Source organism: Melospiza melodia, chromosome 8, assembly GCF_035770615.1.
Source record: "Melospiza melodia melodia isolate bMelMel2 chromosome 8, bMelMel2.pri, whole genome shotgun sequence".
NCBI lineage: Eukaryota > Metazoa > Chordata > Aves > Passeriformes > Passerellidae > Melospiza > Melospiza melodia.
Genome location: NC_086201.1, coordinates 1898051 through 1921436, shown reverse-complemented (window position 1 = coordinate 1921436; position 23386 = coordinate 1898051). Strand labels below are relative to the sequence as shown.

General features: G+C 40.2%; 1 protein-coding gene across 1 annotated transcript in view; it reads left to right on the top strand.

Moving 5' to 3' along the window:
* LYPD6B (LY6/PLAUR domain containing 6B) overlaps positions 1–15346 on the top strand; it is a 45791-nt gene extending 30445 nt beyond the window's left edge. Inside the window, exons 3-7 of the mRNA XM_063161347.1 lie at positions 4577–4671; positions 5711–5865; positions 6883–6981; positions 9039–9169; positions 11441–15346. Coding sequence (XP_063017417.1) covers positions 4577–4671; positions 5711–5865; positions 6883–6981; positions 9039–9169; positions 11441–11617 — 657 coding nt within the window. The 3' untranslated portion in view covers positions 11618–15346. The remainder of the gene's footprint in view (positions 1–4576; positions 4672–5710; positions 5866–6882; positions 6982–9038; positions 9170–11440) is intronic.
* The last annotated feature ends 8040 nt before the right edge of the window (positions 15347–23386 follow it).

The window sequence follows — 23386 nt, the reverse complement described above, 5'->3', positions numbered from 1 at the left end:
GAATTTATTATAGTCTTTTAAAAGGCCGAAGGAATATATGTATTATATATATAATATATGAATATATATATAAAAATACATATATTCATTCATTTATTATATTCTTTTAAAAGGCTGAAAGAATATATATATTGTATATATAATATATGAATATATTTATATAAATACATATATTCATTCATTTATTATTATTCATTTATTATATTTTAAAAGGTTGAATGAATATATGTATTATGTATATATATAATAAAATATTAATATATATCTAAAATACATATATTCATTCCATCTTTTTAAAGAATATATTCATATATATATATATATATATATATATATTCATATATATATATATATGTAATGCAGATGGAATTCTTTTCTATCAGAGGCGGAGGAAGGGAACAGATGCACAAATTTCCAAGCAGTTCCCTTCAGCTGCTGCACCCATTTTTTGTAGGTATGACAATATTTAGAACATTTTAAGATTTTAAGGCACTTCCTGCAGGATCTGAGGAGTTTTTTCGGAGCAGCATCCCTTTATCCTGACCATTCCACATCCCCTGAATTGTCAGGAGTGTCGGCTCTGCTGATTTCCCTTTTCAGCCCCCAAAGCCCTTTCATGGTGGGTAAGTGAGAGCTCAGAATTGCAGCACAAACTTCTCTTATTTCAAAGGTTGTTGAACCTTTTTTCCCCTCTGTAATAAAGTTTATTGCTTCCTCTGTCTTTCCCTGGCATTGTGGAAGGGGCACGTTTCCCCTGGCTGGGTAATTCTGTTCTGTAGAATCCTCCAGGCTTAAAAAAAAAAACCCTAAAAAAGGGAAATTGAATTTACAAAACTCAGCCATGAGAACACAGCTTATTTATGTGGAAGGAAAAATTCAATTTACAAAATTCAACCATGAGAACACAGCTTATTTATGCAGAAGGAAAAAAATTGAATTTACAAAACTCAACCATGAAATAACAGCTTTTTTATGCAGAAGGAAAAAATTCCATTTACAAAATTCAACCCTGAAAACACTGGGATTTTTTATGCAGAAGAAAAATTCAATTTACAGAATAACCATGAGAACACAGCAGTTATTGCCCCACCAACTCCACGTCCTCCCTTCAGTTCTCCCTGTAAAACCCTGCAGCAGGATGAGCAATATTATATTATTTTAATTATATTTTATATTTTATAAAAATATTTTATATTATATTTTATTTTTATAAAAATATTTTACAATATTTTTAAACAAAATTATATTATTTAAAAAAATTTAATGAATATATGTATTATATATATTATATATATATAATATATATATGAACATATCCTATTCTTTTAAACAAATATTTTTTAAAAATAATATATTCTCTTTAAATATATATATATTCTTTTCATTTATAGGATGAAACCTATTTGTGGCCTGTACATTTAACTTTGTCTCAAGGAAAGAAAAAAAAAAAAGCTGCTTATTCCTGTAATCTCTTTTCTCTAGAGCCATATTAAATTCCAATTTCCAGCCTTGCACAGGTGAGGGGGCGATTTAAACCAGCTGCAGGTGATGTATGAAAGTGAGTTTGTGTTCCAAACTCAACTTTTGGCCATCCAGAGCTTTGGCAAAGCTCAGTTCTTTGAGGAAATGGGAAACTGGCAGGAATTTCATCTCATTAATGGATTTTTAGACAAAATGAATTATTTTCCACATGGGGAAAATCCATCCCTGCACCATGGGGGGCTCTGGATTTGAAGCTGAAGTTACCTGACATTAACTGAGTGCCATTTTCAGCTGTGAAAGGAATAATTCACTTTTCACTCCCTGTTTTCAGCTCACCAATCCCTCAGTGCATCGATGCTCCCCAGGTTTATCGTGTTCATCAGGGATTATTTTCGTTCTGAAATCATCTCAGTGTTTGGTGCAGTCAGACACCTCCCATGCCAACATCCTGCCCCTGGCTAAAACAGTGTTGTGCTGCACTTGTACAAGATCTCAGATAAGGAACGCTGTAATTTCTGGTAATTAAGGCCAAATTTTAGTTCCAGGAGGGGCTCTGGGTGCAGCCAGAGGAAACTGTGGTGGTTAAAGATCCGGTGGATGAGTTCACTTGGATTCTGTCACTGCTGCTCCTTGCAGATGTCTGTCAGTGGGATGTGAAACCCATTTTTCTGGGGTGTGTTGTGCTAATAATAATGTGCTGTGAGGCAAAAAGTGAAAAAACGCAGACTTAACTCAGCAGGGAAAAAAAAAGATAAAACTTCCATAGTGAAGACTTTTCAATTTTCAGATCCGCGATAATTTTTGGAGTGCTTTAATCTTTATTTAATTATTAATTTTTATTTAATTAAGTCAAAATATTCACTTTCCCCCACCTTTTCATTTTAAACGTGTTTGCTTGTTTCCTAAAGAAAATTTTGGGGTTTTTAAAAGATTTGTTGTGCCACTTGTTCCCTGTCTGATTTTTTCAGGAATTAAACGGTGTCCAGAGGAGAGCATGAGACTGGGGCATGTTCTTGCTCTTTCTGCCCTTTCAGCCAAGCTGAATTTCCTCTGTGCCCTTTGGGATTTGTGGCAGGGCCACGTCAGCTGTTGGGTTTTCCCTTTCCAGCCCCAAACAGAAAATTCCTTTCTGCCTGTGGAGCTCCCCGTGTCCTGAAGTGCAATTTAAGGAGCTCATCAGAAGCGTTTGCAATTATCTGACAGCACCTGAAAATTGCTTACTGAGTGACAGCAGGAAGTTTCATTTGCATTCCATATCTGATGTTCAGTCTGCTGATCCTCCACTGAGCCTGCCAGGAAAAACAGGCTGGGGTTTTATTAAAATCAGAAAGCAGGGGTGCTGCTTCCCACTTTTCCATCGCAGCCTGCAAAAGGTCCCAGCCTTCTGGAATATTTTAATTATTTCATTCCCACTTTTCCGTCGCACCCTGCAAACGGTCCCAGCCTTCTGGAATATTTTAATTATTTCATTCCCACTTTTCCATCACACCCTGCAAAAGGTCCCAGCCCTCTGGAATATTTTAATTATTTCAGCCATTGTGTTCCTGGCTGTTTTCTTGAAATGGGTTTAAGTCACAGGGGTTTTTATAGCACCTTCCCTTTTGGGTTGTTTTCCCTCCCCCAGGAAAGCTGGAGCTCCCTGTTTGCTCCTGTTTATATAAGTTAATCTTCCATGTTGTGACATTTTCCCCCCACCCCTCGTTAATGAGAGCTCCTAATTGGGCCTAATGAAACATTTACTCACCCTGCTAGATAATATTATCTGCCAGCTCCACAGAGATAAGGCTCTGGGAAGAAAATAAGCTTTTGAGAGATCCTGGGTGAGATATGAAAGCCATTTTTGGGGCCAATATTTTCTTATTTGACTGGAGAACGCCCTGGTGGTGCAGCTGTGTAACCAAGCCGTGGCAAACAGCATCCATTATTTATTGGCAAACAAGGACACCTTTGACTGCACCAGGTTGGGAGGTCGCTTTGCTGAGCCTTGCCCCCGGCCAGAGTCGCTTTTTTTTTGTGTTTATATTCCCTCAGAATTTCCATTTGGCACGAGGGAGAGCCAGGGGAGCAGGGGGGGTCTGCAGCAAACTGGCACAAGTGGAATTGTGCCTTTTATTTCTGCCCAGGTGCTTCAGATCCAGTTACAGCCCAGAAAGGCAGAGTTTCCTCAAGCCAGCAGGACAAGGAGAGAAGCCCTGGAAATGTTGGAGTGATTCAGTTCCCTCCCTTCCTGCAGAAATAATTTTAAAATGCTTGAAGTACACTGTAATTTTGTGAAATTCTTGATCAAAACTGGCTAGCTTAAGCTATTCCAAGGGTATAATCAGGATATTCCAAGGGTTTAAATGTCCCAGGCCAGGCTGGAAGGGCTTGGAGCAAGCTGGGGATGTGGAAGTAGAATGGAGGTTGAACTGGATGAGCTTTTAATTCCCTTCCATCCTGGAATTCCAGGGTAAACAGTTATTTGCAAGGGATCCAGGAAGGAGAGCGAGGACTTGAGGCGCTTTTCATGTAGTTACCAACATCCCTCAAGTATTTTCAATGTTTGGAGCCTTCTCGGAGTCAGGAAATCTGCATCCCTGATGGTGCAGGGGCACGAGGATGAGGTGGTGGGGATCAGGAATGTGGCTCTGGAGATTGCAGCCTTGGAATGACTTGGAATTCCAGGAGTTGGATCAGCTCCACACATTGGGGGGAACTGTTTGTTCATTTGTCTTCGCTCCCTCAGGTGCCCTTGCTGCTGTTCTGGGCAGAATTCCTGGGGAAAGTTGGGAAATCTGTGGAATAGGAATGTTCCCTGGTGTGGTCCCACCCAGGCCATCCCCTCAGCAGTGGTTATCCTGGAGGAAACTCATCCTCAGGGGTGGGCTGAGCCCCATTCCCTCACTTTTTGTCTTTTATTTGTCTTTTATGGCACTGGACTACCCCAGGAAGGAGGAAATTTCAATTTCTGCAGCGCTCAGTGAGAGCCATATTGTGTAGCTCAAGTGCTTCTGCAAATATTTCATTATAAAATCCTGCTTTTTGTCTTAATTTAATGCTGATTTGTGTCTTGAAAACAGAATTTTGATGATCTCTTGCTGTTTGTTCTCCACAGATTCTTCTGCTTAATCCTCCAGATCCTGGGCTGCAGCCAGAGGAAATCTGGACCATCCTATGGAAAAGAGAGTTGGAAGTACCCAGGGAGCAGAGGTAGGCTGGGACTTTGGAATATCTCCTGAAATATATCCATAAAGCCCAGGTTTAATTAAGCAGATCTCAAGCAGTGTGGTTAAATTCAGAATAAAATTCACAATTCCTGAAATTCTGCTGTTTGGAAAAACCCAAACCAATCCAAAAAAAACACAGGGCAAAAAGGGAAATTCCTGGAATTGTCTGCTGAGCACCATTTCCAGCCTGGCCAGGGTGTGCCTGGAAGTTTGGAGGGAATGCCTTTGGCTCTGGTTTGGCCAGAGCCTCCACTCCAGCTTGTTTGTCCTGCTGGGAATTTGCATGGGAGGAGTGAGGTTGTGATTTGTAGTATCTGAACCGGGCTCCAGGGTCGCTGGAGTTTGCCACAATTCCCTGGGTTTGTCTGGAGGTGTGGAAATCTGAATACAAAATGCTCAGTTCTTCTCTCTAAAGCCTTGGCAGAGCACCCAGGGGGCCCCAAATAAACGGATTTTTGGGATGAGTGAACTTCCACCCTCCCCTTGTCCAAAACATCTGTGCCATCTTCCTTAGCATTCCCTTGGGATGCACTTAAAAAGAAATAAATTGAATTCACACTTAAAAATTTTAATGGTGTGGCAGTGCGAAGTGCACTTAAAATTCAGATTGTGCAGCTTGTCTGAAGTGAAATTTATTTATCCCAGGCAAGGGGTTGGTTGTTGGTGTTAAAATTGTGATTTCTTTGTGTTTGGCGCTGTTTATTCCACGCTGTTTCTTGCTGGACCTAAAGGACCTCAATCCTGCTGATTTTTAGGAATCCTTTTAGGGAATTTTTAGGGCAAGCAGATGAAAGGATTGACGTGAGTTTGGGTTTATTTTGCAAGTCCCAGCCCTGTGTGAGGGGCTCTGGCCAGCAGAAGGCACCACCAGCTCAGCTTTGCGCCGCTCGCCGGCATTCCCGGCTGCGTCTCCGCGCTCCCAGCAGGGTTTACAGGAAATTCACCATCCCACAGCTCAGATCCTCACAATTCCCACTAAACAACAACAACAATAATGATAATGTGTTTCCTTGCTGTTCCAGGCCTGAGGGCTGGGGGTTTCCCTGTGCAGTGATGCTCGAGACCGGAGCGTTGCGGCGCGCGCTGGCCGCGGCCGTGCTCCCCTTCCTCATCCTCTCAGGACACTGGGCTGCAGCTGAGAACATCAACTTCCACAACATCAGGCCTCCACTTGACCGTAAGTAGCTTTTTTTTTTGTGGAATTCTGGCCTTTTCTGTACGGAATTCTAGCTTAAAATTGTCATTATTTGCCTCCTAGCCCTTTGCGTTTCAGCTGTTCGTCTCCACAGAAACTTTAAAATAAACATTCTGCCTCTCACCCCACAGCACTTTGTCCTTAACGTTTGACAAGTTGACTAAATGAAAATAAATCAAATCCTTGCCAAATAAAGAGTGCAGGAGGAGTTTGGCATTTTAAGGGCTTTTCTTGTATTGTTCTGTCTCCCTGCAGAGGAAACTGTGCGGCGGTTTCCTTGTAAATAATCCAGAACAGGTGGTTTTGGTCTTTTATCTTGTTGGGGGTTTTGTCAGGGGAGGAATAGGTGTTGCTGCATGCAATTAATTCACTCTGAAGGTAATTAAAAGCCTCGTGGGACCTGTGAGGCCAGTTGGCACTAATGGAATAATTTATTTATTTTTCCCCTCTTATCTGGCATCGCCAGTGTTCCATCTCTTCATTTGCATTATCTGCATGGTTAAAGCAGCCAGGATATAATAGCTGCAAATAATACCTGCCCCTGATGAACCCTGCACCTTCCAATAATTCATTGAAATCATGGAAATGAGATTTTAAAAGACCTTTTGTTAAAAGGATCCAGCTTCTCCTTCCGAGTGGGAGTTCAAGCTCTGGAAATGCAATTTTTCCATCAAAGGAAAATGTAGATTTATGTTTGCTGTGCAAACCTCCACGAGGAGGGAGATAAACTCTTCCCTCTTCCCTGCTTTTTCCACCACTGCCTCAATTTTGGATTATGAGAGTGAAAACATGAGGATATACTTTGAGTTCAAGCCTAGAGAGGAAAAAAAATCTTTCTGCCAAACTTGTTTTATTTGTCTAACAGTGAAAAGATGCAAATATTTCTAATTTATTTCTGTAAATTCATGCGTGTACAAGCATCATTTTGAATATTTTAATTTTTTTCTCTCAATGCTTCCCAACTGACTGCATTTTAATGCTTTTTTAACCCTTTCCAAGCCACTCCATTCCCAAACAGTTTCAAGTGCTTCACCTGTGACAACGCAGTGGACAACTACAACTGCAACCGATGGGCTGAGGACAGGTGGTGTCCTGAAAGTGAGTAAATAAAATATCAATATTGAAGTTAATATTAATATTCTATTATAACATTATTAAAGTGGGTTTCATATTTTTATAATACATCTGTATTAATGACCTATTATTAATATATTATTTAAATATAATATAATACCATATATTATGTGTATATTTCCCTGTGTATGTATAATTATGTGCTTCCCAAGAGTTAATTTAAATATGTTTTTTAAAAAAACCTGAAGAATTTCTTGTGTAGATTTATTCTCTTCAGAGTGCAAAGCAACAGTGAAAAATTATTTATCTGCATCTCTCTGTTTTATATAATATATAACAAAAATATTAATATACAGATTTTTTAATATTACATCAATATGAATTACCTACATGTTTCTTTGTGTATATATATAATGATGTGCTTCTCAAGAGTTAATTTTAATCTTGTTTAAAACACCTGAAGAATTTCCTCTGTAGCTTTATTTTCTTCAGGCTTATAAAGCAACAGCGAAAAAGCTATTTATCTCCGTCTCTCTCAGTTTTATATAATATATAACAATAAAATATTAATTTACAAACAGATTTCTGACTAATATATCAAGATTAATTCCCTGTGTATATTTCCCTGTGTATATATATAATGATGTGCCTCCCAAGAGGTAATTTTCATCTTTTTTAGAACACCTGAAGAATTTCCTCTGTAGCTTCATTTTCTTTAGGGTTGTAAAGCAACAGTGAAAAATTACTTACCTCCATCTCCCAGTTTTATATAACAAAAAAAAATAATATTCAAGCAGCTTTTTAATAATACATCCATATTAATTACCTATGTGTATATACACATAATTATGTGCTTCCCAAGAGTTAATTTAAAGACGTTGTTTAAAAAAACCTGAAGAATTTCCTCTGTAGCTTCGTTCCCTTCCCTTTGGATGCCGTCCCATAATTTCCTGTTCTTGGTGAGCAGCAGGACCTGCCTGACCGGGGCTCACACCTGTGCTGGGGAGGATGGAGCTCACGACAGAATGGAAATGTTTCCTCATTTTTCACCCGGTGACATTCAGGGAGCGGTGGGAAAGGGGAAGAAGCAGAGCAGAGGAATGAGGAAACAAACCCGAAACCTTTTGGTTTTGAGACAAACCTCTTTGGCAGGAACCTGCTGCCAGAAAGGGGAGAGAAACAAAAATAAACGTGTGGGTGATGGTGCTAATTAGTAACTCCAATCCAAGCAGCCTTGCTGGAGGTTGGAAGGGTCAGCTGAGATTTCACTGGAATTAATTTCTTGCTAAATGCTCTTTTCATCGAGTTGCAGATGATTCTGCAGAGCCGTTTTCTGGGGATGTTTTGTTGAGCTGTGTGTCGATGTGAGAGGCTGTTCTGGGGCATCACTGATGGGAATCAAACTCCAGAATTCCTTTTAATGACGGGAATGAAACTCCAGATTCCTTTTAATGATGGGAATCAAACTCCAGAATTCCTTTTAATGATGGCAATCAAACTCCAGAAATGTTTTTAATTATGGCAGTCAAACTCCAGAATTCCTTTTAATGATGGGAATCAAACTCCAGAATTCCTTTTAATGATCAGAACCAAACTCCAAAATTCCTTTTAATGATGGGAATCAAACTCCAGATTGTTTTTAATGCTGTGAATCAAACTCTGGAATTCCTTTTAATGATGGAAGTCAAACTACAGAATTCCTTTTAATGATGGCAGCTAGACACCAGATTCCTTTTAATGATGGCAGTCAAACTCCAGAAATGTTTTTAATTATGGCAGTCAAACTCCAGAAATGTTTTTAATTATGGCAGTCAAACTCCAGAATTCCTTTTAATGATGGGAATCAAACTCCAGATTGTTTTTAATGCTGTGAATCAAACTCCAAAATTGCTTTTATTGATGGCAATCACACTCCAGATTCCTTTTAATGATGGCAGTCAAACTCCAGATTCCTTTTAATGATGGCAAACTCCAAAATTGCTTTTAATGATGGCAGTCAAACTCCAGAAATGTTTTTAACGGAGTGAATGAAGCTCCAGGTTTGTGTTTAATGCTGTGGATCACTGTGTGCCCTGTTGCAGGCACGCGGTACTGCCTGACCGCGCACCTGTTCACGGCGCACGGGGAGAGCACCTCGGTCACCAAGCGATGCGCCACGGGCGAGGAGTGTCACCTGGTGGGCTGCCACCGCCGCGGGGACAGCGGCCACACGGTCAGCGCTGCCTGCCTGCAGCTGCTCTGCTCCTGCTCTACTCGTACCCTGCTCCTGCTCTATTCCTTCTCTACTCCTGCTCTGCTTTGCCCTGCTCGTGTTCTGCTGGTGTCCTGCTCCCGCTCTACTCCTGCTTTACTCATACTCTACTCGTACCCTGCTCCTGCTCTATTCCTTCTCTACTCCTGCTCTGCTTTGCCCTGCTCGTGTTCCATTTGTACCCTGCTCCTGCTCTGCTCATGCTCACTTGTACACTGCTCGTGTTCTACTCCTGCTCTACTCCTGCTTTACTCATAATCTACTCATACCCTGCTCGTGTTCTACTCCTGCTTTACTCATGCTCTACTCGTACCCTGCTCCTACTCTACTCCTCCTCTGCTCTGCCCTGCTCATGTTCTGCTCGTGTTCTACTCCTGATCTGCTCCTGCTCTGCTTTGCCCTGCTTGTGTTCTGCTGGTGTCCTGCTCCCGCTCTACTCCTGCTTTACTCATACTCTACTCGTACCCTGCTCCTGCTCTATTCCTTCTCTACTCCTGCTCTGCTTTGCCCTGCTCGTGTTCCATTTGTACCCTGCTCCTGCTCTGCTCATGCTCACTTGTACACTGCTCGTGTTCTACTCCTGCTCTACTCCTGCTTTACTCATACTCTACTCATACCCTGCTCGTGTTCTACTCCTGCTTTACTCATGCTCTACTCGTACCCTGCTCCTACTCTATTCCTGCTCTGCTCCGCCCTGCTCGTGTTCTGCTCGTGTTCTACTCCTGATCTGCTCCTGCTCTGCTTTGCCCTGCTTGTGTTCTGCTCGTGTCCTGCTCCCGCTCTACTCCTGCTTTACTCATGCTCTACTCGTACCCTGCTCCTGCTCTACTCCTGCTCTGCTCTGCCCTGCTCATGTTCTGCACGTGTTCTGCTCCTGCTCTGCTTTGCCCTGCTTGTGTTCTATTCATACCCTGCTCCTGCCCTGCTCCTGGTCTGCTCCTGATCTACTTGTACCCTGTTCCTGCTCTACTCCTGCTCTGCTCTGCCTGCTCGTGTTCTGCTCCTGCCCTACTCGTGTTCTACTTGTACTCTGCTCCTGACATGCTCCTGTCCTACTCTTGTCCTATTCCTACCCTACATCTGCTGTACTCATACCCTGCTCTTGCTCTACCCTGCCCTGCTCTGCCCTGCTTGTGTTCTGCTCATGGATGCTCCTGCTCTGCTCTGCCCTGCTCATGCTCTACCCGTACCCTCCTCCTGCCCTACTCCTGCTCTACTCATGCCCCACTCCTGCCCTGCTCCTTCCTGCTCTACCCTACCCAATTCCTGGCCTGCTCCTGTCCTGCTCTACCCTCCCCTGCTCCCGCTCTACTCCTGCTCCTTCCCTGCTTCTGGTCTGCCCTGCCCTACTCCTGGCCTACTCCTTCGCTGCTCCTGGGGGTGGAGGTGGTGATTCCAGGGCTGGTTTTTCCAGGAGGATGTGCCAGGAGCTGCTCTGCACTGGGAGCAATGGGATTTCTGCATGCTCTGCAGTGGGAACAATGGGATTTCTGCATGCTCTGCACTGGGAACAATGGGATTTCTGCACGCTCTGCACTGGGAACAATGGGATTTCTGCATGCTCTGCAATGGGAACAATGGGATTTCTGCATGCTCTGCACTGGGAACAATGGGATTTCTGCATGCTCTGCAATGGGAACAATGGGATTTCTGCATGTTCTGCAATGGGAACAATGGGATTTCTGCATGCTCTGCAATGGGAACAATGGGATTTCTGCACGCTCTGCACTGGGAGCAATGGGATTTCTGTGTGTTCTGCAGTGGGAACAATGGGATTTCTGCATGCTCTGCACTATAAAACCTAGAGGGGAAAACTGAGTGGGAACAAAGTTTTTAGAGTCAGAATTTTGCAGCTTGAAAACAGCTGAAACCGGAAAGGTTGCAGAGCAGATTTTGAGTGGATGTGTTAGGAAGGGAAGCTCTGTTTTCTGCAGTGCTAGTGTGACTCTGTGACATCCCACCTCAGCCTGGGGACAGTGACTCCAGGTAAAAACTGCACTCCTGATTTGGAGAATTGATTCATGGATAAATTGGATTTTAAGATGATTTTTGGCATACCTGCTCCACCTGCTGCTCTGGCCAGGATGGGTCTGTTCAGCTCAGCTTCGCAACACCAAATGCGCGTTTCTCCCTTAAAACCGCCCTGAACGAATCACCTCGAATTAATCCCCCTGAATTAATCACCCCGAGCTAATTGCCGCGAGCTAACGACCCTTTTGTCCCTTTTGGCAGGAGTGTGTTTCGTGCTGCGAGGGCATGATCTGCAACGTGGAGATCCCCACCAACGCCACCAACGCAGTGTTCGCCGTGCTGCAGGCGCGCAGGGCGGCCGCGGGCAGCCGCGCCCTGCCCAGCCTGGGGACGCTGCTGGCACTGGTGGCACCGCTGGTGACAATGGCACTGTCCTGACACAGCACCCCCAGACAGAGCTGCTGGGACACCCCCCGGGCCAGGAACCTGCAGGGTCTCCGAGGAGAAGCCGCTGATTCCATCCCAGCAGATTTACGGAAAGGCGCGTCCTGAACTCCTTGGGCGTTTCAGTGGGAATCCCTCCCCGTCAGTGTTGGGAATAAACCCCACAAAAACCCCTCCAGTGCGGAGGGTCCAAGTTTTAAATGCCCACTTTCTGAGGAAAATGCACATTTTTTTGGTCTTTGGGACAGGACTGTGACAATCACAATCAAAAGTCAAAAAAAATCACAATTGTGAGGCAGATGACAGAAAATTTGGACAGACTCTCGCAAGGAGCTTTGGGTGGATGACATGGAAAGGTGGGAACTGGATTTAAACCTTTAATGTGCGTAAACAACTCAGAGTTTCTTATCAGGGTGTGTCTGAGCTTATCTTGATTTCATAGAGAACACCTCTGGTTTCATAGAGAACAAATACGAGCTTGGTTTTTTTTCTGCTTGATCAGAGCTCTCATTTCTCCTGGCAGTAATACAAAATTAAATCTTTTCTTTCTATAAAATGCCTCATCCTCCTCCTGTTTTGAAGCTATGGAAAATGTAGAATTCCTATCCCAAATTCTGTTGGAGCAGCCAGAGCAGAATTCCTGATCTTGCAAAGCAAAGAGATTATTCCTTTGCAATTGGGTATCCCCACAGAATATCACAAAAATATTATTTTTTAAATTTTAAAATTTTTATTTAAAGTTTTTTTATTTTAAAATATTATTTTTGTGATATTGGGATATCACCACTTCGAAATCACAGCTACGGTCAAGCTGCTTCATTATCCTAAAAATTCCAAGTGAGCACTTGGAATAAATAAGGAAGGAGCTCTGCTGTGTTCTCTCTTGGTTTGCACAGGTTTCTCCCAGGAATTTTATTGTCCTGATGGATGTTTTCAGGAAGGATGGGTCACTCAAACTGACTCAAAAAAGAGATTTGGAGCGGCTCCCTGAAAAATTCGAGTAGCTACAAATTTGGCTTCTTTTACATCAATATTGCCTTAATTATTTGCTGCTTTGTGTCACTAATTATATTTGGTTGTAAAAAAGATTTTGGAATATTTCCAGGCTTGTTGACATTCTGAAATTTCCTCCATAGTGTTCTTAGAATGCAGAAGGGTGTCTGAATTTAGTCTGTGGCTCCTGAATGGGCGATTGTGCAGCTACAAAATATGGATGGAAAAGCTTTTTCCTTGCTGAAGGAAAATGGTTCTTGATGTCTGTGTCAAGGTTTTCTGGGGACTGGATTCTCATGGATCTCTCATTTTTCAAGATCTGGATTCTCTCTTTCCATATCTGGATTCTGTGCCATTCAGAAGGGCTGGAGTTCTGCTCTGGAGCTGGGCGGGGAGAGCTGGGAATGTTCCCCTGGAGAAGGGAAGGATCCAGGGAGAGCTTCCAGCAATTTCCAGGGCCTGAAGGGGCTCCAGGAGAGCTGAGAGGGACTGGGGACAAGGGATGGAGGGACAGGAGCCAGGGAATGGCTCCCACTGGGAAAGGGGAGATTGGAGTGGGATATTGAGAGAAAATTCCTGGCTGGGAAGGTGGGGTGGGGAGGGGCTGGGATGGAATTCCCAGAGCAGCTGTGGCTGCCCCTGGATCCCTGGAAGTGCTCAATATCAGGTTGGATGCAGCCTCGGACAAGGCTTGAGAAGGCTGGGCAGGGCCCCAGAATAAAGCAGGGATTCATTCACGGCATCTCCTCCATGGATCCACCTTGGGCAGCACCAGAGCCCAGCCAGGGCTGCACCCAAGATGAACCAAAATGGCCCCAAAATGCACGAGCGCTGCCGGGGTCTGTCCCTGGGATCAGCTCTGCTCCATTTGCCCCTTGCAGTTCATTGTCCCATTCCAGCTTTAGCCCCTGCAGTCCCACCCTGCTTGTTTTTCTCTCTCCAGCCCACGGGGTTTGTGCTCCTGGGCTGAGATTTGGGTCATTTGTCCTTGGTGCCCAGCTGGAGCAGGAATTGTTTTGTCTCCCTGCTCTGTGCACAGAGCTCAGCATCCCTTAAGCATTTTCCCTTTCACACAGGGAAGGTGTCCCTTAAGGTCCTTCCCAACCCAAACCATTCCAGATTCCGTGATGGTCCCATAATTACCTTCCTCCTTCTGCTCCATGAGGGATTTTTCCAGATGAAAAGAATTTTTTTTTTTTCTGGTGGACAAACCATTCCAGGTTTCTCTCTGCTCCACGGGGAATTCCTCCAAGTGGAAGTTGGCTCCCACATTTTGGGTCATTGCATTTTTCCTGCACAGATTGCTCCTAAATTCAATTTTTGGGATGAACTCTTGCAATCCCAACGAGTCCTCCCAGAGCTCTGTGGTCTTGTAGGGGTCGCTGCCAATAATTTACAATAATCTCAGTGCTGAGGGGTTTTCTATAGTGGAAGTGCCATCCCAGAGCTTTTGGGAATGGCAGGGAGACCCTAAAATTTGCTGCAACAACAAAAAAATGACATTTCAGGAGCTAAAATCTTTGGGTTTTTTTGCTTGGATGAATGATTTTTTTTTTCCCCTCTCTGGAAAGTGAAGAAATTCTGAAATGAAGATTTTAAACCTCATAAAATGCCTCTGCTTTTGGGAAAAAAATTTGGGGATAAACCCCAGTAAATCAGCTGAAGGTTCAAGGATGCAGCTTGGACATGTGAGGGGATTTGATCTCGGGTTTTATGTTTTAAAATCGGAATTTTAGAATTCCAAGAGCGGAGGATATTAATGATGAGTTGTAATTGTTTGGATGCACCAACGCTTTTGTTACTGCAAATCTTGGGATTATTTGTACTCGGGAATTGAATGTGCAAATGCGCTTAATGCAATGCAAAGAGGCACATGGTAGAAGAAATATGGAATTTAAGAGGGAATTTCAGTTTTCCCTTTGCTTCATCTTTTTTTTATGGAAAACTCTGCTTGGATTTGATGCTAAATGCTGATTTTGTAGGAAAATGTGCTGAGAAAAGAGTATTAAAATTCACCATATTTTTAGCAGGATTAATGACTGTACAGAAATCCGACCCTAATTTATGGCAGAATTTTTATATAAATATTTTCAGATATCAGAATTTTCAGATCTCTGTCTGAAGAACTTTAAAAAGTATTATTGGATTTGATAGAACCAGTTTTCAGTGATGTCTTTGTCTCAGTTTGGGTTCAGATGTTGTAATTTAAATTACAGATGTTAAAATTTAAATATATTCAACTTTTCATTTGATAAAACCAATTTTCAGTGATGTCTTTATCTCACTTTAGGTTCACAGATGTTGTAATTTAAATATGTTCCAATTTTCTTTTGATAAAATCAATTTTCAGTCATGTCTTTGTCTCACTTTGGGTTCACAGATGTAGTAATTTAAATATATTCAATTTTTCATTGCCTAAATCCACCCCTAAACTTTGGGAATGGTATTTCTGTAAATCCATAAATTTTTGAACCTGAAAAGAATTCAGAATTAATGGCAAATCCATCCATTTTTGCAGTTAAATGGTTTTTTTTATGATATATATATATATATGTGTGTGTGTGTAATATGGTTTTTATTTACTTTGCACTGGACAGCCTATAGAAGGTTTATTTTTAAAACTTAAATCCTGATAAATTCTTCATTATTCAGTGTTTGGAGTTTTCTTATTGCTGTGTAACTGCTTTAAATCTTCTCCAGAAATGGCACTTTTAATAAAAAATATTCAAATATTTTCTGGTGGAGAAATTTTCTGGTGACAAATATTGCTCAGTAAAATCTTAATTTAAATTGAATTCTGACCTAATTCAGCATAATTTGAATATTGTTTTCTTTGATTATGATTTTCTTTGATTCCAGGATTATTTTTAGGAATATTTACCCTCCCTTTTTAGGGTAATTTATCCTCTTACAGCCCAGAAAGCTTGAAGAAAACTTAATTTTATTTACATTGTTTTAAAACTCTGATTGCTGGAATCATAGCTAAAATAATTTTAATTGTAGTTTTTTATTGTTTTAATGAAAATAAAAAGAAATCTCATTTATTTTGCTGTTGGCATCGAGGAGAGGCAGAAAAAGCAGCTGCAGGTTGGGGGGAGAGAGGGGGAAAACAGAAAAGAAGAAATATATTGAATATTCATAATTATTTTTGAATTTTTAGCAGGGAAATTATTTAAGGGTTTAAAGGTCACCTCAAAATGTTCATTTGGGGTAATTTGTCCCAATTTCAGTGTGGGTTGTTGGGGATTTTTATTTTTGAATTTTGTGAGGGGAGTTGGAATCTTTGTCTTTTTTTAGGTTTTTTTAATATATATTTAATTTTTTATGGACTGTGTAATAATTTTGGGGCTTTATAATTTATATTTATCTTGGAGAATTTTAAAGTTGCTTTTTTTTACTTTTTGTAGTTCTTCATTTTTTGGGGGTGATTTTCAAGTTCTTTATTTTTCTATCTCAATTTTTTTATTGTTATTTTTTGGTGGCTTTTAAACATTTTTTATCTTTTGTCTTCTTTCTTCTTTTTTATATTTTTTTTTAATTTTAGTTTTTTCTTTTTTTTTTCTCTGTTTCCTTCCATTTTTCTTCTTTTTTGGGTTGGTTTTAACCTCATTTTCTGATTTAACAGCTCAGTGAGGAGCAGTGGGGACGTCTCATATCCATAAATACTCTGGAAATCAAAGAAAACATGGAAACCACAAAACCTTCAGAGGAAAGATAATAATAATAATAATAATAATAATAATAATAATAATAATAATAATAATAATAATAATAATAATAATAATAATAATAGTAGTAATAATAATAATTTCACTAAAATTAATATTATTAACGGAATATATTAATAATATAATATGTTAATAATAAGTACAGATAATGATTAAATTAATTCTAACTAATTATTATTATTATAGTATTAACCTATGGATGATGATGACGATGATGATGTTGATGATGATGATTATTATTTATGTATTTATTTATTTAATTGTTTGGGTTTTTGGGAGAGTTCCTGACAAGTTTTTTTTTTTTAGTGTTTTGTGGGTTTTTTGTGTGTTTTTTCTTAATTTTTCAAAAATTATTTATTTAATTTTTGTCAAAGAAATTTTGACACTGATGGAGAAAGTGGGACATGAATGGAAAGAGATGAAAGAAATTAAATTAAATCCTGTTCATGGTTCACTTCCTTCTTATTAATGGTGCTGGGATATATTTGGGACAAGAAGAAGAGGGGATAATTTCTGAAAAAGCAAATTAAATGTGGAAAAAATTGGGATAGATTTTTAGATAAGATTCCAAAGTCAGAAATGAAAGATGTAATATAATTAATGTTTTGTTTTACAGCAGGAAAGCCAGTTTTAGGGTTGTGGGTCACTTCTCACCTCTCAAAGTTGGGGGGGCAGGATTAATTATTGCCTTAATTAATTTATCCTTAATTAATCCCTGCCTGGGTTGGGATAATGCAAATCCCAGCCTGATTTTTGGGATCATTTGAGGATCAAGACTGGCTCCTGTCTTTGCCTTGGCACTTCCTCAAATTTGGTTAAAAAATACAAAATCTTGGTGAAAAGCACATTTTGTTAATGAGTTTTGGTGACCATGGCTGAGCAGCTTTAATTTGATTTTCTCATTATCTCTGAGGAAATGCTCTGCTGCTTTCCACTGGAGTCAAGGGAAAGAATAAACTGAATTTTTTTTATTTTTTTTTTTTTTTTAATTGTGAATTCCCACAACCCCACCAGGGTATCAGGGCTTACTCCAGGTTTAAAAATTTGACACATCCCAAGCCTAAAAGTTTGGCTGATCCAGGTTTAAAAGTTTAACAAATTCAAGAATTCAAGTGGGACCTGAAACTGTGGCTGGGACAGGGAGGGAAGAGCTTTGGGAAGGGGAGAGGTTGTAGGGCCCAGCTGTGACTGGGAGCTGGGTTTGCCCATCCCAGTTTGGGATCCGGCTTTGCACATCCCAGTTTGTGACTGATTTGAGTTTATAGGTCCCATTTGTGACTGGGATCTGGGTTTGCACATCCCAGTTTGGGATCTGGGTTTGCACATCCCAGTTGTGATTGGGATCTGAGTTTACACATCCCAGTTGTGACTGATCTGAGTTTGGGATCTGAGTTTGGACATCCCAATTGTGACTGGGGTCTGGGTTTGTACATCCCAGTTTGGGATCTGGATTTGCACATCCCAGTTTGGGATCTGAGTTTGTAGGTCCCATTTGTGACTGGGATCTGAGTTTGCACATCCCAGTTGTGACTGATCTGAGTTTGGACATCCCAGTTTAGGATCTGAATTTGCACATCCAAGCTGTGACTGGCATCTGGCTTTGCACATCCCAGTTTGGGATCTGAGTTTGCACATCCCAGTTTGGGATTTGATTTTGCACATCCCAGCTGTGACTGATCCGAGTTTATGGTCCCAGTTGTGACTGGGATCTGAGTTTGGACATCCCAGTTTGGGATCTGGGTTTGCACATCCCAATTCTGAGTGGGGTCTGGATTTGCATATCCCACTTTGGGATCTGAATTTGCGCATCCCAGCTGTGACTGGGATCTGAGTTTGGACATCCCAGTTTCGGATCTGGGTTTATAGGTCCAAGTTGTGAATGGGATCTGAATTCGGGCATCCCAGTTTGGGATGTAGGTTTGTAGGTCCCAGCTGCAACTGATCTGAGTTTGTAGGTCCCAGTTGTGACTGGGATCTGAGTCTGCACATCCCAGTTTAGGATCTGTGTTTGCACATCCCAGTTATGACTGATCTGGGTTTGCACATCCCAGTTTAGGATCTGAGGGTGTAGGTCCCAGCTGTGATTGGGATCTGGCTTTGCACATCCCAGTTTGGGATCTGGGTTTATAGGTCCCAGTCATGGCTGGGATCTGAGTTTGGAAATCCCAGCTGTGTCTTGGATCTGGATTTGCACATCCCAGTTTGGGGTCTGGGTTTGTAGGTCCCGGTTGTGACTGGGATATTAATTTGGACATCTCAGTTTAGGATCTGAATATGGACATCCCAGTCTGGGATCTGGGTTTGCACATCCCAGTTTGGGATCTGAATTTGTAGGTCCCGGTTGTGACTGGGATATTAATTTGGACATCTCAGTTTAGGATTTGAGTATGGACATCCCAGTTTGGGATCTGAGTTTGTAGGGCCCTGCTGTGACTGATCTGAGTTTGTAGGTCCCAGTTGTGACTGGGATCTGGGTTTGCACATCCCAGTCTGGGATCTGGGTTTGCATATCCCAGTTTGGGATCCCAGAGGAGCCGAGTGCGGCTGCTGCCACTTCCAGAGACGCCCTAATTCCCGAAATTGCTGGTGCAGGGGAATTGCTGCTGGCAGCAGGGTGCTGGCACAGGCAGCAGGACCATCCCCATCTGTCAGCAGCCCTTCCAGAGCTGTCATTGCCCCCAGCTCCTGCAGCTGCTCTGGAATGTGCTGTCCTGGGGCCAGGAATTTCAGAGCTCCCCCGTGTGACCCCCGGCCCTGGCTGCCATCAGTCCTGTAAATCTCTCTGCCCCCAATCCAGATGAATTGGGAGATAGTAAAAGTGCCTGGATTTCAGTGGGTTTGGGGTTTTTTTGTTATTTTACTGTTGAAAAAAACCCAAAAAAATAGGTGAAGAGTAACTGTTTGGAGAAGGCTATCAGTGGTGAGGATAAAAGGATAATCTGATGGATTAAAAAAAAAGGAAAAAGCTTCCAGAAATATGCAGAGTGCTGCTGAAATAGAGCCTAATCACCATTTCAGGCATCTCTGGGTCCATCTGGGTGCCTCATCCCAGAGCAGCTGCATCCCCCTCGTGATGGAGGCTCCAGAACTTTCCTTGTCTCCTTTCCCTTCTTTTCTGCGCTTCATTCCCATGTGATGATTGATTATTCCAATTTTTTATCTTTTTGTTGTTGTTGTTGTTGTGGTGGTGGTAGGGCTGAAGGCACCTTTGAAACCCAACAGAAATCCTTGCTGGCTCTTTTTGGGCTCTTTTTGGGTTCTTTTGGGGCTGTTTTCGAGCTCTTTTCGGGCCCTACTCAGGCCCTTTTCACTCCCTTTTTAGATCTTTTCCAAGTTGGTTTTATGACCTTCTCAGGCACTTTTTAGGCTATTTCTCTTTTCAGTCCCTTTTTAGACATCTTCCAAGTTCTTTTTAAGCTCTTTTCAGGCCCTTTTCAAGGTATTTTCAGGGTCTTTTTATGTCCTTTCCAGGCCTTTTTAGGCCCTTTTTAAAGCCCAATTTAGGCTCTTTCCAAGCTCTTTTTAGGCTCTTTTCAGGCTCTTTTCATGCCTTTTTAGGCTTTTTTCAGCCTCTTTCTAGACTAATTTCTGGTTATTTTCAGGTCCTTTTCAGGCTTTTTTAAGGCTCTTTTTGGACTTCTTTCAGACCATTTTTAGACCCTTCTTAGGCTCTTTTTGGGCTCTTTTTAGGTTCTCTTTGGGCTGTCTTTAGGCTCTTTTTAGGCCATTTTTAAGGCCCTTTTAGAGCTGTTTTTGGGCCCTTTTAAGCTCTTTTTAGGCTATTTCCAGGCTCTTTTTGGACTCTTTTTAGGCTCTTTTCTTTTAGGCTCTTTTCTTTTAGGGTCTTTTTAGGTTCTTTCCAGGCTCTTTTTGGGCTCATTTCAGGCTCTTTTCAGGCCCTTTTCAGTTTCTTTTTAGGCCCTTTTCAAGCTCTTTTCAGGCTCTTTCCAGGCTCTTTTTTGGCTGTTTTTAGACCCTTTTAAGGCCCTTTTTAGGCTCTTTTTGGGCTCTGTTTCCCAAATCCCAAACCATACATGCATCGAGGACACGTGGCCTTTATCCTGCTTTTTTCCCTGGCCAAGAGCTGGAGGCCAACATCTCTCAAAAAGGGAAGAATTAATGTGGGGCCTCAGGCTAAAAACTCTCAGGTTTCCTTCCCCCTCGCTAAGTGAAGCAAAAGGATCCATCTGCCAAAAAAACCCCCAAACTTCACAACATAAACTGGGAGGGTTGTAATGAAAACCACTTTGGAGGGGGGAAAAATTCTATTTTTGTTTTATTCTCTTTATGGTTTGCTTTGGTTTTTCACCAGGAAATGCCTCTGCAGGTAAACATGATACATTAAAATAGATTAGTTTTAAAAATATTTGTTTCTCTACTACAAGTCCTGGTGTTATTTTGTGCCTCTTTTATGGGATTTTATTTGGGATTTTTGGCCCATTTAACCAGATTTCACCAGAGTTAAAAACATCAAACCTTATCTTGCCCTGGTGTCCAGATCCAGCTTTTTAAATCCCTGATACTCCCAAGGATTAAGCAGTAATTGAACCTCTGGAAAAGCTTCTCCTCATAAAGATTTTGTGGAAAAAACCCTAAAATGAGTTGTTTGAATGCTTGGGTAATTCTAATTTTTCTCCTGCTGTAATTATCTCTATATTTGCTCTCTCTAAAGTAATATTCGTGTGTCAGAAGGGATATATTCAAAGGCAATGAGCCTGCTTTAATTAACAATTAACAAATGTCATTTTATGTTATGAATGTTAAAAAATGTGCATGTATATATATGTGTTAAAAATTTTTAACACTTATACATATATATATATGTTTAAAAATGTTCATAAAGAATAATTTAAAATGTTAATAATATAGATCATTATTAAAGAATTAGATGAATATAAGATTTTTTTAGATCTAAGAACATAAATAACTGTAATAGGTATAAAATAGATAATAATATAGTATAGGTATTAAATAGAGAATAATATATAATAGGTATAAAATAAATAATATATAAATACAGTATAGAAATAATCTATGAATAAATATAAAAGAAAAAATAATGTTTCAAATGTTAAGATAATTAAACCAGGGGCTAAGCTGGACATGTTTGTCATCCCAGCCAGTTTTGCGTAACCCCTGGCATTAAAAATTTTAATTTTGGGACATTAAAGGACCAAAATGTCATTTATGAACTAGAGAAGGGAGGGGGTGACTGAAATTCTCCTCACTTTCAACACCAAACAGGGTTGAATTTTGAAGTTGCTGCAGTTTATATTTTACAGCAATCTTAAAAACCCCCCAAAAATACCAAACCCACGTTTCCAGGCTGGCCCATGGGCTGTAAATCAGGAGGAAAATCAGAAATGTTGCCCAGAGAGAATAAAAGCCATCGTGATTTCTGTTAACCTGAACGGTTTTGTTGCTGGAGCTGCCGGAGGTGCACTGGGAGCAGATTTTGGAGGGGTTGGAGCTGATGGCTGATCCTGCCTGGGCTCGAAGGGGACGGCCAGCAGGAGCACGGAGTTCCTGCCAGACAAACCCGGAGCGATTTGTCCCTCGTGAAAAGCTCGGCTGGCTCCCCATGCAACAGCACCAGCTTCACCCAAAATCCCATAAAATACCAAGAAGAGGGTGAATTTGAATTGTTTTCATTTTATTTTGGTATTTTCAGTTGCAATCCAAGGTCAGGGGTATTGAAGTGGAGGGAGACGACCCGTCTTTGTTGACCAGCATCGACTCCCATTTATTGATCAAACCGGCCACCTTTTATAACAGTGTTAATTAACTTCGTGCATATTGCAAAATTCGAGCTCGCCATAGGTCAGAGATCACACATCAAGCCCTCCTTTTGTTTTCAATACCAAGATTTGTGTTCTCAAAACTTACTTTGACTTTCCCAAAACAGCCAAAGATGGAATGTTCACCTGTTATGAGAAAACTGCCTGAGAGCCCTGGTGGGAAAGGTTCTCAAGGCCTTCACGTTTGTCACTTCTGCTTTCCCGTGCCTTATCCAAGGACAAGATATTTACTTGTTATTAAAAACAACCTGAGAACTTCTGCTGTTTACATAATATAAGCAACACATAATATTTTTATTTATATATTTATAGAATTTATATAGAACTTATATATTGTGCTTTCCCTCCTGCCCAGCCACTCCAAATACACATTTTCAGTTCTAATTAGAGGTTCAATAATTTTTTCTTTATATTATATATAACTTCATTTATATATTATTATATAATAATATATAAATAATTATAAATAAATAAAAATTAAATACATAAACAATAAATAAAATAAATAACTATTATATAGATTATATAAATATAAACCACACATACCACTTTTATTTATATATTTATAATTTTATTTATATAATGTATATAATTATAAATATATTTATAATTTATATATAATTTATATATTGTGTTTTTCCTCCTGCCTGGCCACTCCAAATCTGTATTTTTAGTTCTAATTAGAGATTATATAATTTTTCTTTATATTATATATTATTATATTTATCTGTTGTTATATAATAATATAAATAACTCTAAATGATAAATAAACAATAAATTGAAGAAAATAAATATTAAATAAATTATATATAAACAAATATTATAAATAAAATGCAAATATAAACACCACATAATATTTTTAAATTTATATATTTTCATAATTTATATGCAGTTTATATATTGTGGTTTTCCTTCTGCCCAGCCACTCCAAACCCATATTTTTAGTTCTAAATTAGAGGTTAAATAAATTTTTTTCATATTATATATTATTTTATTTATATATTATTATATACTAATACAAATAATTATAAATAAATATTATTATATAAATTATATAATTTCATTAAAATAAATAAATATTATAAATAAATATAAATATAAACAATACATAATGTTTTTATTTTCAATATTGATATAATTTATATATAATTTATATATTGTATTTTTCCTTCTGTCCAGCCACTCCAAATCCATATTTTTAGTTCTAAATTAGAGGTTAAATAATTTTTCTAATTATAGGTTAA